General features: G+C 47.8%; 1 protein-coding gene across 1 annotated transcript in view; it reads left to right on the forward strand.

Annotated features, from left to right (window-relative positions):
- Positions 1 to 17,475, forward strand: part of adam19a (ADAM metallopeptidase domain 19a) — a 113,156-nt gene that overhangs the window by 27,989 nt on the left and 67,692 nt on the right. The window contains exon 3 of the mRNA XM_056575416.1: positions 15,629 to 15,705. Within this exon, the coding sequence (XP_056431391.1) occupies positions 15,629 to 15,705 (77 nt within the window). The remainder of the gene's footprint in view (positions 1 to 15,628; positions 15,706 to 17,475) is intronic.

Consider the following 17,475-nt stretch of genomic DNA (forward strand, 5'->3'; position numbering starts at 1 on the left):
TTAGTGAATATTGATTCTTTTTTTTGGTTCTGTTTAATTTTGCTCATATGTAGCTCGTATGGTGCTTAGTGCAGTGATTAGCATTCTCACAATTGGATAACAATAGTTGATGCTGAAAATAGGAATACATTTGTGTTTCCAGAGAGAAACAGCTGTCAGGGCTTCAGCCGCCACTCAACGGCAGATGCTGACTTCAAGAAGCCCTACATTCTCACCCTCCTGGGTTTCCTTAGTCTTTGTGTCTCTGTGTGTACTATCATCCTAACACACACATCATCCAGCACACATGCGCTTATCTTAGCAGAGAGCTGCCTCTATTTCTCCCAGGCACGCACACACACACACACACACGCACACACACACACACACACACACACACACACACACACACACACACACACACACACACACACACACACACACACACACACACACACACACACACACACTCTTCAATATCGCAAAAAACGAAAATGTTTCTTTCTCAACAAGCGACTGTATGGAAGGACTCACATCGTTTTCGGTGATTGGAAAAGCACAAAACTATTTTTGTTTAGGGCCAACAGCCGACCCAGTCCAATCATCTATTTGAGAAAGAAGAAGCTGCTTCTATTATTCAATCTTTTAAGCTTCAAATTCAACACAATGCCACCCTAGAATATACAATGAATTGCATACTATATTTAATGATGCTCTGTGTCACAGTTAGAAACAGAGGAAAGAGTACCTTTGTTGTATTAGCGGGTGGAGAAGTTGGTGGGACTTCTGAAAAGCTCTCAACTACAGAAAGACATCCATTTTTCCTATGGTTAAAGATAGGAATAATAACCCTATTGGACTTCATTCATTTGCTCCTCCTATCCACTCTCCCCTGCTTTAATCTCCCTCTCCTCTCCCTTTCATCCCCCTATTGGCTCCTCTTGCCTCCCTTCAACTATCCCCGTCTCTCCCCTTCTCTCCCTATTTCTTCCCCTCTCTACTCCCCCCTCATTCCTCTATTCTCTCCTGTTCTCTCCCGCTCTTCTCCTCACCCTCTCTGCACCTCCTGCCCTCTCTACTCCTCTCTTGTCCTTCTCTCCTCTCCCTATCTCCTCTCTCCTCCCCTCTCTTTCTCCCTCTCCTCTCCTCCCCCTGGGCCTGTCTGGTTGTGAGCTTTCCACGCTAAAGACACCGACCTCTTTATGGAGATTTATAACCACGTAACCTTTAAGCCACGCGTGCATATTGATTAGCCACACGTATATTGTCGTTCACTGTTCGCCCTGTGGTGTGTGCGGTGTAAGACCGAGTTATGGAGGCTTTAACGTTAAGGCAAGAATTAGAACGTGTAGAGTGTATGTGCCTTTGTTCCGTTGACTCTGTGCAGGAATGAATCACACGGCACTCTTACTTAGTCCATCGGGAAATGCTTCCGGGGGACAGAAATGTAATTTGACCAGCTCTACGCACGCACACGCACAAGCACATATATAAATATATGCACGCACGCAAGCGTACACACACACACAGACACACACACACACACACACAGACACACACACACACACACACACACACACACACACACACACACACACACACACACACACACACACACACACACACACACACACACACACACACACACACACACACACACACACACACACTCACTCTCAGTGGAGAGCAGGCAGAGACTTCCAAAGAGCAATTAACCATGGCTGCCTTCTGACAGGATTTCTACCAGTTGATACTGCTTATACTGATTTCTTTTCACTATTCAGTGTCAACTTTGTCCATGGTTGCTGATATGGGGTTGAAGGTTCAGAAAAGCAATGCATTGTATACGTTATCCAGGGTGCCTTCACACACACATACACACACACACAAACACAAACCAACTGTGACATTCAAACCCATTGGACAGATCTTTGATCCATTGGCAGTGGCACAAGCCAAAACTGAGTCCCCCTCATTTAGCAGCCCATTTTACAAAGACTACCCTGTGTGTGGGTGCGTGTGCGTGTGTGTGTGTGGCAGAAAGGTAACAGATGCTCATGTATGTATGTCTGTGTTCCAAGGTATAATGTGCATGCTCACTTTGGCACCTCGCTCCCTTCATTTCCCAGCAGAGTTGAAGTCAGACGTTGTTTTTTCATTTGTTTGAAATATTGCTTTTTTTCAGCAAACAACTCTGTTTGTTTCGGGCCACCCTTATTTTTCAACCCCGTCATGTCTCTCCACACTCTCTGTCTTTGTCGGTGTCTCTCCCTCGTGTTTCACTGCACCTGCTTCTTCTCTTCTCCTCTCTCTGTCTCTCTCTCTCTCTGTCTCTCTCTCTCTCTCTCTCTCTCTCTCTCTCTCTCTCTCTCTCTCTCTGTCTCTGTCTCTCGTTTTCTCTCTCTCTCTCTCTCTCTCTCTCTCTCTCTCTCTCTCTCTCTCTCTCTCTCTCTCTCTCTCTCTCTCTCTCTCTCTCTCTCTCTCTCTCTCGTTCTCTCTCTCTCTCTCTCTCTCTCTCTCTCTCTCTCTCTCTCGCTCAATACTATTCAATCCCCCCCCCTCTGGATGGAGGAACTTTGTGTGTGTATTCATTCATCTACCACAACAGTAGGGGACGGTGGCCAGACACACACACACACACACACACACACACACACACACACACACACACACACACACACACACACACATATACACACACACACACACACAGGTCCATTCCATCTTCGACTACCTCCAAGCCGCCTGGGGTAGGTGTGCTGGGGGGGGGGGGGGGGGAGATATGAGACGTGCAGACAGCGCCTGCTAATCTACACCTGGTGGAATACATCTGGTCGTTTTATGGAGCACGGAATCTAAATCTAACCCTAACAACCTTCCAAAAACTCATCCCGGCAGGAAGGCAGCGTAGGAAAGAGAGCCGAATCACCGCTGGCAGTTCACCCCCCTCCCCCCCCCCCCCCCCCCCCGAGTGCTAACGCCTAGCGCCACCGCTAGCTCTCCACCAACCGATTTAATGAAGGGTCAACCTTGCGGAAAGCAGCAGTGGTGTGGGAGTACAGAGAAAAAAAGGGGCAGACCACAGGCTTAATTAGTTGTTCAGTTGGCCAAAGCGCTAAATCATTAGCAAGAAGTGACGCTCCGATAATTAGCTGGGATATACGAGGCCAGCTAGCATGGTTTATCGGAACTGGGACGGGACATGCACTGGGCTTTATTATCTGGAATGTAATTATTATCCAGCGTTTGAATTTAGAAATGCTGTATTTTTTGCGCCACTTAAATGAATATCATAACGTAATTCGTATTGCAGACTTTCCTTATCACTTCGTTGGAACGTTGTTGGGTGTTCATTTTTTGTATTTATTGCTTGACAGCCAATGGCTGTTTTAAGACATGTGGACAGTAATTTTTCCTTATTAGTTTTCTGATTCCCTGCGGAGTAAAAGAAAAACAATTATTTGCTTTGTCCACAAAGGTTGGTAAATATTGTGTCAGTGAATGTTAGTACAATTTACTCAAAGCACTGTTCTACTTGTTTGAATGCTGTTCTTAGTGTTTACCGGTGCTTCTCAGAATGCGAAGATTTCCAGAATCATAGTGATGATTGTTTGTGCTAGCACGACCCTTGACCACAACTGGCTGTCACCAGAGTCCCCCTTTTCCCCCCGCTACAGATATTTATTTCTTAACCAGTTGGTGCCAAGAAAAAGCAGATGTTTTATTATATCTTCTGCTCAAAACCGTAAAAAGAGAGAGACAGATGTCAAAAACATCCTACACACAGCATAAGGGGAATCCTCCCACTCCATTCATGTTTGTGGAATTCATTATTCCAAAGTGTCCCAACAATTTCCAAAAACAGTAAAAACAGCTTCTAACCGCCTTCGGTGAATAACATTCCCGAGATTGGATAACGTCTATATTGACTGGACAACGTCCTTACGTTAAGCACTTCTGGAATGCAGGGAAGAACCACAACCCTTTTGTGGCTTGCCTTAAATTCACTTTGTAGTTCATTGACGGTGGAATTGGCTGCGTCGCGGTCTAGGACGTAGCATAGGATGAGGCCGCGATAGATGTGAGTGTAAGTCTGATGTTCAAAGCCGCTCTCCCTTTTAATGTGTCGCTCAACAGCAGTGTGTGAATTCCTCTAATGGCCGTTCCGAGGGTCTCGCACTGAAGCATCCCCTTTCGTCCGCCACTAACCCCCCCCCCCCCCCCCCCCCCCTAACCACCAACGCCTCCATTACCACCAACCCCACCACCCCCATCAACTCAACCACTACCAGAAACACCACCTCCACCAGCACCTCAATCCCCACCACCACCACTTCCACAACCCCAACCTCTGCCAGCACCTAATCCCCTCGACAGCAACACCCCTACCACCGCCACCTCCATCACCATCACCACCACCACCACCACCACCAGCACCTCCCCCACCACCACCAACTCCATTACTACCTCCAGCACCTCCATCACCACCTCCCCCACCTCCACCAACCACCACCACCACGACCACATCCGTCACATAACAGTAACCACAATCAGGCTTATAACCCTTCAGTGTTTCAAGGTGCGTCAAGTCTTGCCATGACTAACGCTGGCTGAGGGGCCGTCATGTCTGCACCTCGCCGGGGAGCGCTGTAGTGGGGGAGATTGTGTGTGAGGGATTCTAGAGGAAGAAAGGCGCGGCGGGAAGAAAGATAAAGCTGTGGTAAAGGATAGAAAGCAGGCCTATCTCCACCGCTGACCTACATGTAGCTCTGATTAGGAGGGTCTGTGGAGCACAGGGAGGCTCAGAACTCGAAATGTCTCTCTCTCTCTCTGTCTCTGTCTCTGTCTCTGTCTCTGTCTCTCTCTCTCTCTCTCTCTCTGTCTCTGTCTCTGTCTCTCTGTCTCTGTCTCTGTCTCTGTCTCTGTCTCTCTCTCTCTCTGTCTCTGTCTCTGTCTCTCTCTCTCTCTCTCTCTCTCTGTCTCTGTCTCTGTCTCTCTGTCTCTGTCTCTCTCTCTCTCTCTCTCTCTGTCTGTCTGTCTGTCTGTCTGTCTGTCTGTCTGTCTGTCTGTCTGTCTGTCTGTCTGTCTGTCTGTCTGTCTGTCTGTCTGTCTGTCTGTCTGTCTGTCTGTCTGTCTGTCTGTCTGTCTGTCACTCTCTCTCTCTCTCACTCTCTGTCTCTCTCTGTCTCTTTGCTCACTAACCTTTTCCCTCTCTCTCCTTCATCCCTCTCTTTGATTTGCCACGTGCTCCCTACACTCAAGCCTACTCTCTCTCTCTCTCTCTCTCTCTCTCTCTCTCTCCCATCGACTCCCTGTCCGCTCATCCATTCCTGCGCTCTCTTTACGTAATTGTATACCCACAGACCCCCCCTCTGGCCTTTCTTCTGGCGCGCCTCCCTCTCCCTCTGCCCCTTTCTCTCAGTCTGTCTCTTCTGTCGATTTTCAAGATGAGCAAAAGAGGGGAGAGAGAGAGACTGATGTCCTCGGTGCAAAAAAATTGAATGAATAAATTTCCTCTCCGCTTTGACGAAGATTGCTTCGTGTTTTCTCATTTAAAACCCACCATCTCCCCCCCCCCCCCACCTTGCCCCTCCGTCATCCACCACCCCACCTCTCAATCTGATCTACACTGAAAACATCCCTGCTCTACTTGCATACTCATGGTTTCAAAGGCTCAGGAGGGACATCAACGCCCAGCCTCACCCCTCGGGCCCAAGCACCGTATAACAATAAAGCCCTCCGACGCCAAATGAGTAAGAGCAAACGGGTCCTCACTTCCACTTTTCAGCATTTCAACTGCCACCCAGGGGATCTTTTCGACACACAAAAAACAAGTGACAGAAGAACGAAGAACATCAAACGGAAACCGCTCAGCGTGATGCAAAACAACAGATGGGGCCAAGGTCTGGCCATCGTTCGCTGTCTCCTCCTCTGCTCCTCTGCGGAGACGCCGCCGCTGCCGCTGCCGCCGCCGCTGCCACCGCCGCCGCCGCCGCCACCGCCTCCTCGCCAGTTTCCCGGCGGAAGACGGAGCACAAACAGACCATTAACGCCGGCGCCGGTCTCCGCTCACAGCGTGCTGTCGTGTGGGCCGCCGCCGCGGTGCGTCTGTGCGACCCGCTGAAGGGAAATGGATGAATAAGACGTCTTCAAGACAATCATCATCTGCTGAGAAGACCCCCTCTCTCTGCGCGGCGAGACGGATCACGCAATAGGCTGATAGGCTCCGGTCGAACCCAGCAATGCCTCCGTGGGGGGTGATGGGAATAGGCCGCAGGGCGTTGACGGAACGGGAAGCTTTGGATGACTATCTCTCTGTTTGGCCCTGTTTTTATTCTCGCCAACTCAATACTTTAAAATCAACCATTAACCAAAGTAAACGCAATTGTTTTGTTAATTAAAAAACAAAGGTCGAGCTATCGGGACAATGATTTACAATTCAAGCGGTTCTGTTCATTGGAGCATCCGAATCCTCAGTCGTTAACGTTTCCCGTTTCGCCCGGCCCAGTGTGCCAACGCATGCGTGACGAGCGCCCGCTTGATAAGTCGTTAGCTTCTGGAGACAATGGTGTCTGGCCCCGGCCTAATGCTCCCAGAGTGGTCAGAGGGCCCCTCAATCTGCCCCCCCCCCCTCCCTCCCTTGCCATACTCATCCCCTTAGTCACTACTGCTGCTTGACCACAGGTCCTTGTTGTCCGAGAGGTATGTCCGAAGAACGAACACATAATCTGGTTTAACCCCCGGAAAAACATATCGCACTGAAAAGCTTCCTCATTGTGTTAGTGAGCTGGTTGACTGCCCGAGGGCCATTCATAGGGAGCAGACCGCTCCTTTAAATCCACTTAGGGGCCGGCTGAAGTCAGATCATCATGCTTGTCGACCCCGTGTCTGTTGGCCGATGATTCGGGTTAGCGGAGAGAGGAGAGGCACGGACAAACAACGTTCACATCGACCGGCGACTGAGGTCAACACGGGTGTTATTGCGTGCCTTGCCTGGGATTGTCCATAGGTCAACAGACTTAAACAAAGCACACCATACCCATAGTTGAATATGCAGAAGGTCGATAACCTGGTTGTTTTGAACCCTCTTTTTTGCAGGAATGACTTGAGAGCCACATTTCTCCTGTTAGCTTTGTGTAACGGAAGTCTGTCTGCCCGCCCGCCTGCATGTCAGCCTGAAAGCCCAAAGCAAATCTGTGGCTCTACTCTTTACCTGAAAGGTGTCAGTTTTCCTGGGGAAGGGAGCCTTTGCAGGATAAAGGCACAGCTTGCCTTGCCTGTGCTCTAGACTTCACCGATGCGGTATCACCCACAAAGTTTTATCCCTTCAAACCCACCGCCACCATTACCGCCACCAACACCACCACCACCTCCACCGCCTCGGCCCTCCAGGCCCACACACCTCCATGGTGCAGAGCCACCCTGTTGAACTCGGGAACACGCACAAGTAGAATTGTTCTCTCATCTGAAAACTCTCTGTTTGAGTCGTGGCTGAGCTAAAGAGCAGCGGCCTCCATATCGCTGATCCCCCGGGTTACTAGTAGATGATGAACCCGCATGGCAGGCAAACACACGCTGCCGTCGACTGCACCTGTAATCACAGAAGGAGGACTCACAGGTCAGTGTGTGTGGCCTGTTATTGCAGCGATGTACCACAATCTTTGGGACGATGATGATGATGATGAGGATTGAGGTCCTCACATTCTTGCATGGTCATTATGTGTAATACTGGAACCCCCGGGGAATCTCTTTCATGGTTTGAAAATGGCCGTCCCAACAAATGTGAGACTGACTCATTATCAATGGACTGGCAGGGAATCAATGACAGTGAAAGATAATCCCGACCTGCAATCCCGCAGCCATTAAGCGAGCGCTCTAATGTTGGCTCTCTCGGGAGGACCGGCTTGGTATTTACATAAGAACACCGTAGTCCAACCGCACAGGGCTGTGCTATCGGCCGAAGTCATTTTACAACGCAGCCCCAGTGTACATCGGGGCAAAAGAGCTGATCAATGGTCGTGCTTTCAATGGAGGGCCTGCGAGGTGTACCACCACCCCCCCCCAACGTCCTGACGGATGCGTCCAGCCCCCCAGACAGGACAGCCCAGAAACGAATCCTCATACGTTTTAGCGGCACTGGCCCATCGCTCAAACCACAGTTTTCCTAACGGGGATATTATTCTCAAATGGATTTGTGAGGAGCTGTGTTCATGGTGTTGGGCTCCAGGTGAATATTTAATAGGTAAACACACTGGCGGGTTCAGTGGAGATAAAATGCCGCAACGGGCACAACGAAGACCCTCCGTATATTTTTTCCCTTTCACATCGCTGCTCATTCATCCCGCCCACCATCCATTTCCAAAACATTTATTGCCGTCATAGAGAGAGGAGAGGAGCTAAAGGAAGATGAGTGGGAGAATCACTTTTTCAGGCCACAAAAATTGCTCTGAAAGGAAAAGTGCGAAAAAGGCATAAAAACACAGTTCCGTAGCGACATCAAAGCGTGGATGTGATTTCAGGTTTACTCTTCGTCCTCTGTGATTTTGCAAGCATTTCGTTGATTAGATGTTATTTGACTCGCACAGTTAATTAATTCCATTTCTTTACCCACCCGAAAGAAACTCTAAAAGTTTTATGTCCAATAACAACCCTGTTGTTTTTTTATTGGTATAACTTGCTGTTTTGTCACCAATAGAGTTATAGTCTAAGATTGGGTAACCATTGTCCCAATTTATAGCAGCTGCCCTTACATCGCTCAGCAAGACCTAATTGGTTGTTTTTCTGGCAAAGGCAATTCTTTTCCTATAACATGGTCATTAGTGGCATAAAGACGGGACATCATGCTGGGAAGTGGTCATATATGGACTAACATAACCATAACTACAATAAAATGCTACTATGTTACTCATGCATTTGTGAGAAGAATATTATACCATTAAATACACGCTTCCTGTTTGTATAGACCGGTATCTCTACTGGGTCCTAACCACGGGAAATGGGATATAAATTGAGGCTTTGTAAGTGGTGACAGTGGGGTCCAGCTGGGAAATCTAATTAAATGTTTGCATTGCTGGCTTGTAAACAATTCCGTATAGTTGCAGTCTGGTGCCCATTACTTATCACATCTGGTTCAGACCCGAGCCTGGCTTTAAGTGGATTCATCTGCCTTGGAACTCTAATCCCATCACTGAGGGGGACATTTTAGTCATGCAGAAACAAACATGGGCTATAAGTGGAAAAATGGATTTAAAGTAAGGAAATAACAATACATCTGCCAAAGTGTGTGGGTCGTTGAGAGCACGGCCAAGGTTGATTCCTAGTGTTGTCTGAAGTTGTAGTTCTTGGAAAATAAGTAACAACGGCTTGCGTTCCAGGATGTAAATAATGAGAAAAAGAAAGACAAAAATCCAAAGCAGCAACATAACATAACATAATCAGCACTCTTGTCTTGTTGAAAGACTCCCAAATACACACATTTCCCCTCCTTCTGCGGAGACGAAGCAGCTGAACGGGGCTGCGGACTGAAGCCACGCCCACACGCGTTCCACCCAGCGAGGTCATTGGATTACAACTCATTGCGAATGCTATGGGTGACCCATTTTTCACACAGATGTGCCAAGCCAAGGTGCAACCCATGCTAGTATCAGGACCAGTGATTCAGAAGTCCTACTGAGTGTGAAACATGCCCTCTGGTTTATTAATGACAAATTTCCTTTGTATTTCACTATATTGCCCCAGGGAGTTTGTTTGTATGTATATGCGGGTGTGTGTGTGTGTTTATACAGTATGTGCATGTGTGTCTATGTGTGTGTGTGTGTGTGTGTGTATGTGTTTCTGTGTGTTTATATGTGCATGTGTGTCTGTGTGTGTGTTTTGCATGTGCCTGTGTGTGAATGTTTATATGTGTGTGTGTTTATATGTGTGTGTGTGTGTGTGTGTGTGTGTGTGTGTGTGTGTGTGTGTGTGTGTGTTTGTGCTTGTTTGTGTATGTTTGTTTGTGTGTGTGTGTGTGTGTGTGTGTGTGTGTGTGTGTGTGTGTGTGTGTGTGTGTGTGTGTGTGTGTGTGTGTGTGTGTGTGTGTGTGTGTGTGTGTGTGTGTGTGTGTGTGTGGTGGGATGGAACTGAAAAGTAGGATGGTATTACTCCACCTAAAATCAGGCAACACACAAACACAGCTTGCTCTCAAACATAGCATATTTTCTCCCGGATGTTGAAGCAAGGTCCTGCAGTCATTTATAATCGGGCAGAGTGTTGGTTTTTGGTCGGGACGTGTGGATTGGAGGAGAAGGAGCTGTTACTGTGTTGTCCGACCAATTAAAGCCTTTGGCATTAGTCTGTCCCAGTGTGAGTCTGCATTAACAGCCCCGCCGCTATCTGGCAGGACATCTGCTAGGAAGCGCTCCAAAACCAGAACCAAAATACCCTGTCAGCGTTAAACCGCAATCAATTTCTGCTTTTGTTTCTTTGTCTCTCTGTTGAAGAAGAAGCGAAGAGTGAGATGTGTGTTTTTACTCCCGCCCGTTTTACTTATTTTATTTGCAAACTCTATTCATTCCACCTTTTTTTTTAAATTGCACTTTAAAAGGTACCGCTTCCCATTCAGGATCCACGGAGGCTGAGTAACTACCATCAAACTAACGCACTGGGCACAATAACATCACTCAAACTAATCCTCTTACTGTCAGACATAGTTTTCTCCCGAGCGTCAGTCGAGTGCCAGGCCCGGTGTGTTCGCCGGGAAAAAACGCGTGCCCCGATTGCCGCCGCTGCCACGGATCTGTAAACCCCTCCCCCCCCCCCCCCCTAATTTTACATCCCCCCCCTCCATTTACACGGCTTTGCGTCACTGTTTTAAAAAAAACGCTTTAAAGACACATGTTAAATCAGTACCTGCGGCGGAGGCAATCAGCCCTGATTTTGTGCGTGCCTGACAGAGCCGTTGACAGTTGGCCAGCCCCTCACTTTGGCTCTGAGAGCCGCAGCCGGCGTTGCCAGATTGGGCCCGATTTCCCTGCCCAATCTGGCAACCCTGGCTGCAGTGCGCTGCAGCCAGGGTTGCCAGATTGAGCGGGGAAACCGGGCCCAATCTGCCAACACTGGCTGCAAGCGACGTTGTTGGAGGAGGGTGGCGGTGGTGGAGTGGGGGGAGGTGTGGGGGTTGACAGAGGTAATAATTACCTTCCCAACCCATCTCTTTCCACACTTCCTTTCTCGCCGATCGACCAAAGACTTGCTTAATTTTAGCCGCCGTCGCTGACACATGCAGACAGCGGTGCCTGACATGGATTAATTACCGTCTCTCCCGCGGCCGCGCATACGAAGGGGGGGGGGGGCTTATTGAAGTGACAGCACCTCCACACGCATGTGCGCGCGCACACACACACACACACGCACACACGCACACAATGAATTTCACCCCAACCTCATTGAGTGTGTAAGGCCGACCGTCCCTCCATCTCTTACTCCACCCCCCCCCCCCCACGAGCCCCCCAGCCCCCTCGAAATGCTCCACTATCTTCTCTGCGACACCCCCTCCCTCACTCCCCTGCCTCCTTTTTATCCCCCCCTCACCACTCCATCGCTCTCGAAGACCCACTCGGCTCCTCAGAGGCTATTGTGGGCCTACTCTCGGACTCCCTGCTTTGCACCCTCTCTCGCCCCGCTCTCGCCCCTCTCTCATCCCCTCTCTTCTCCCTTTCTTTCTCGCTCTCTGTACCCGTTCCACAATGCTTCAAACCACGTGTAGAAATGGCACCGCCAAGGACATCTCCTTCTCCACCACAATTTCCTAGCGTAGATTGGAGATAAAAAGAAATGCCAGAAAGAGTGAAAGAGCGAGAGGTAGCAAGAGAGAGGGGAGAGTGATCGAAGATTTCTTTCAGTTGTTGGGCACCCGCAGAGCCCAACATTCACCCTGGGGACATTTTGTCGTTAGTGGAATTGTGATTGCACCTTCACTCCCCCTGAAGATGCCCTGCGGAGATGGTCAAAAGCAGAAAAAAGTTCTTGAAGAGAAAAGCAAGGCTCTTCCACCTTCTGCATCGGGCTCCTGGGACGATCAGCGCTTGTTGTAAATGTGTTTTTCTGGTTTGATCTTGTGCAGCAAGAAATAGCTTTTGTCTTTTTTATTTATTTTTAGGGGGGTGAATTTTAGATGCTGTTTAATTCAATTGTTAAACAGTTAAGATTTGGAACTTAAGTTAAGTTTCAAATATATTATAAGGGCAAGTGGACAAGCATTCTGTATCAGAGATGTAACAAAAACAAGTATTTGATGATCTCTTCAGTTATCGGTTACGTATTTGGTATTATTGATGTTTCATTTGTCGATACTCTTTAACCCAGAACCGGTGATGCCAGACTCTGAGATTTTAAATCTCTACAAACAAAGTGCGTGAACTGCTTGTCCACAGTGACAGTAACAGCAGAACAGCGACTTACAACGACATGGCTGTGAGTGAATTCTCTGCTCTCTACGAATGTCTTAAAACACTGCCTCGGTTGCTGTCAGGCAAAACAAGTGAGGATACATGGAGAGGATTGTGAAATCAGGGTCGACCAACACAAAGTCAGCACTGTTGCTCCTGGCGTAATTGGAGGCACCACTTCAATTTCGGCGGTGCCAATTTCGGCGACTGCGAGACAATGCCACGCTTACTCTCCCATTACTCGCATCCCCTACCGAAAACATCCTCGAAGACGGCGCACATTTTTATTCATCCCCTGCAACCCCTTACTTGCTGAAATAAAAAGTGTTTAGGATATCACATTCCTCTAAAATAGGAATATATTAATAATTCTGCATTGTGAATAATGCAGTGCTGTAATGCTCATCCACATAAAAGCAACATAACGTCTCTGATAACAAAGGCCTTCCTACCAAACAACCAATGAGGACGCATGTGGGCGAAATAATTGCACTGGAGTCAGGCCCAGTGTGGGCAGCTATATTGTTAAGGGGGACCCTCATTAGGACCCGAGTGAGCCCCATTCGCAAAGAAGAAAAAATAAAATAATAATAATAAGTCACTCTGCAGGATAGTTTAGCGGGCGAAATAAATAAAACAGCCCATAATAAGCCCCTTGGTAGACACCTCCTGATTTTACTGCCACACCTCCAGACTAGAGCTAATGGGCTATCCCAAAGCTGTTTCAAGATCCCCCCCACACATCACACAAAGTGTGTGGGTGTGGGTGGACCATCTAGGTAAAGATGTATAGATAGGTAGTAGATTTATATCTATTTATACACTTTGTTGTTCTTGTCGTCCCTCTCAGTCAGTCGCTCTCCATATCATTCTCAATCTCCAAGCCACCCTCCCTATCTGTCTTCAGGGGCTTGCAGGGACAAGAGAGGAATAAGAGATAAAGGAGGAATCACGTAGTGTTTGAGCGATGCATTGTCCATTTCCACTGTATTGTCCCGTCTCTCTGTTTGACTCTGTTGATAATGAGGGCTGAGCATAATGGCATCATTTTGTATTTCTCTTCCTCGTCTGGAAAAAAAGGGTGCATAGCTTTATTTTTCTTCTATTTAACAAAGAAGTGTTCTCCCCAAAAACAAGCTCTCTGGCTCAGTCTTTATCCCTGCTTCCCCAGTGTCTTCAAGCCTTTATCTGGTCCCCTGAGACATCTTTCTTTCTTTCTTTCTTTCTTTCTTTCTTTCTTTCTTTCTTTCTTTCTTTCTTTCTTTCTTTCTTTCTTTCTTTCTTTCTTTCTTTCTTTCTTTCTTTCTTTCTTTCTTTCTTTCTTTCTTTCTCCTCCCCCTCTTCTCTCCCCTTCTTCAGCTCTGGACTTCATCTCAACAAGTCCTGCTATCTGTTTTTCTGGTCTCTCGGCCAGTGACTCAGCCTCGGGCCTCGTATTGTGTGGTTTGTCGTGTGGCGCAAGGGATTGTGGGAAGTCTTGCGTGTGGGTAGGGGGCTTGCAGCACTTGCGGAATGCCGGCCACACTACAAAAGTAGTATAGCCTGCAATCAGCCAATGCGATTGGACAAGCGACATTCAGTGTGTACAGGTGGACCATACGGACTCTTGAATTTAATTCCCTGTTTCTAAGCTCTTCCGTCCACAACTTGGTAAATTCCCACAAGCAGCCACTAGAGATGGCCCCGGGGCAATGCCATGTATTCTTAATCACAAGACATTGCCTCTGGCCTAGTCGGGCCGTACTGCCTACCTGCGCATCTGATCGCCCTGTTCAGCTGTGATTGGCCTGGCCATTTCTAAAAAGGATCAGTGACCAATAGCGGGGCTCCTGTGTCAGACACTGCATTGGGAAGGGCTGTGAATAAGTCCTATTCTCTGCTTGCGCACCTGTAGTAATCTATGGCAATCTCTCTTATCACATCTACATTTGTATTAACTCGATTTATTGCCATGGACTCTTTTGTCCCTCTTGAGGGAGCGCAGTGATATGCCTAATGATTTGGAGGGGGGGGGGGGGGGGCACTGTTTCTGTGGAGCCATGGCGTCTAGTAAGGAGTAGAAGAGCCCCCCCCCCCGCCCCGCCCTACCCCATACTCAAAAACACAAACACCTCACTTGCATCCAAAAGGTGCTCGACAAGTCTGCATAAGAAGCAGGTAGAGAGGAGCGACGCAGAGAGTGTGGCTCTGATATTTTTTATGAGAGAGAGAGACAGAGAGACAGAGACTGAGAGAATATATATCTCTCTCGCCGCACGTCTGTCGGAGACTGTTTGCTCGGCTTGTGCACCGACAGCAGCGTGATCCGAAATGCCAACAACATCTTTGTTAGATAGTTGACTTTTCTTTAAGATGGTCAGAAAAGGACGCATTTTCTGGTGTGCTGCAATTGATCTGTGATGACCCCAGGGGGAGAAAAGTATACAGCGGTTTAGTGAGCTGTCACGTCACTAGACATCAGCAACATAACCTATTTTTCTTACCTATTCGCAACCCAAATATTGTTATCTCGTACCTACCGACCTGCTCTGAGCCCGTCCCCCGTTTCACACGTCACATTTACATACATAATGCATTTAAATATAATAACGTATCATCATAGCTTGCGTCAACGTCCATTCCAACCCAATCAACGAAAAATAGGGGAAAAGCCGATTAGGCTGAGCTGATCAACTGACATAAATATGCCTGTGGATCACCGCGGGGCTGATAGCACGGCACCGAGGCGTACTGTTGACTCTGACTGGTGCAGGGGACGGGACGGGAGATAGCGCTGCCTGTCACATCCCCATCACTTCCCTCACCCACCTCTCTCCCCGAGCCCCCCACACACAGACAAAACCAAGGCAACAAGGTGGGAGAACGCCTAGCAGGATTCAACGTCGAGGGAAACGTTTTTTTTCCTTCCTTTACGCTTTTTCTTTTCCGCGCAACGCGGCTTACCGTCCATCAAGATTATAGAAAATGTTCGTGTTTTCCAAAGTGAAAATGATAAATAAAAAAACCTGGGGAACTTTCAATAACCTCTTTTCAATAAACCACCACACCGATACGGTCTTTCAAGTTGTGGGGTTTTAATCCAGGTTTTATTATTTTGAAGGGTTGCTTGCTCTCCATACTTCTGAGGATGTGTTTACCTGAAGAACTCCATGATGGACCAACATGGTTTCTGTCCACTGTAACGACCCTGCCTTTACCTGCTCTTTCTTCTGCCTTGCTAGGCCCAGTACCCGGACAAGGGGGAAATCGAGCTGTCGTCCGATGACCTGCGATTGGTGCTCAGAGTGGAACGGAATCAGTAAGTACTCTTTGACAAATGACAGCTCTGCCTTTTTATTTCAAACTTAAACAAGCTCTTGACTATCTTCCATGCAGGAAGTAAACCGCAAGGCTGATTTTAAACCGCGAGAGACACAATTTTGACACAATTGACACAAAACCGCCCATGCTAACTGTGTTTGTTGTCACTTTTTGGCATTTGTCAAAGTAACCTACATTGTGAGGATGCTGACAAAAGTAACAAGGAACAGTTTGCTGTTCTCGGGTAAACTATTGAGACGAATAGGCACAAGTCAACAACCCAGGCACAGCAAACCTTCAGCGTCTTACGTCGCAACTTTAGTCTCCCTACTTTGTACAATTGACCTCAAATAAGTTCAAATGAATAAATACCCTGCAATGATCCTGTGCAAAGGATAGTTCTCTTATTAGACGTTACCTAAAAGATAAGGTAAGTCTTCATAGCGAATGCTAGTGCTCCGTAGCGGTATGAGTTTAGCCAATCAAATGCCCCTACTCAATGGGAAAACGGCCCGGCGTTAGGTCATCAGAATTGGACCGTCGTTCACGGTGCATTTGATTAATATAAACCCAACTCACAATCAAGGATCGGAATGCACTCAGTAACCAATCATAAATCTGCATTTTTTATTTCAAGCACTTTTCTATGACGGCATAAAAAATGTATTCAATTCAACAACTCAATATCAAAGCCCCCCCCCTCCCTCCTATCTGCCCTCACAGCCGTTCTGTGATTGGGCGACACTAAGATATCCGAATCTCCCTGGGGGCTACGTGTTTATCTATGAATCAAACAATCCGTTTTATGTAAACCAAATGTAATTCAGGGCAGATGCTGTTGAATATATCAGCATCACGAAATTAAAACGCTATCCCCAAGCCCTGCCGACTGGGCCACTTACTCCCTCTGAACAGATCCTGTGGTAATACTCCCAATTCAAGTCTTAATCCGATCTTTTGTGAACAATATCAGTAATGTTTGTCGGTTGGTATTGATTTGATTTAGCGAGCTGTGACACTCAGGACTCGGGACACGACCGGGAAAAAGTGCAGCGGCCTCACTTCCCAGCGTGCTAAATCTTCATAAAGTAAAATATGCATGACACTGCAAACCAAGTCAAATGGGTTTCCAGTGTATGGTCTTCTGTCTGGGCATTCCAGACTTCATCATGTCCCCCCCCCGCAACAGATGTCCGACCGTTTGTCTTCATGGAGAACAACTTTACATCCCCACTCCCACGTCGCTGCTCCCCGACCAACGGTCTGCGTCAAGGCAACCGGCCGGCGACATCTGGGAGGCCTTGACACGCTTTCCCCACTATCCTCCGGGCAGCAAACAAGCGAAGAAAGTAAAGGGACGTTATAAAAAGAGGAAAATAGGATGGACCTTGGAGGACGGGGGGCACTGCAGAAGAGATAGCTGAAATTAATTATTTACCACCAAATAGCTTTTATCTGCTGGTGCATTTCTTATACGACGCCTTTTCCATTACCTCTTCAACGCTTTTTAATTCAATTCGGCCACCTGTAATGTCCGTCCCTTCTCTCTCTGAAATATATGCCTAGGCACACATATCTGCTTATGTCCTAAGGAGATTAAAATGACTTCTCGACAGCTGCCTCCTCATGAAATATCCTCGTATTAAAGATGGAGCAGATTGTTACGGAACGGGCACCGAGTCCCAAAGCGCCCCAACCCGTTACATGTGAAAGGTATCTCAAAGGCCTCTATTTATTCTATAGGAACCACACACTCTGCAATATTGTC

This window comes from Gadus chalcogrammus, chromosome 17 (genome assembly GCF_026213295.1).
Source record: "Gadus chalcogrammus isolate NIFS_2021 chromosome 17, NIFS_Gcha_1.0, whole genome shotgun sequence".
Taxonomy (NCBI): Eukaryota; Metazoa; Chordata; class Actinopteri; order Gadiformes; family Gadidae; genus Gadus; species Gadus chalcogrammus.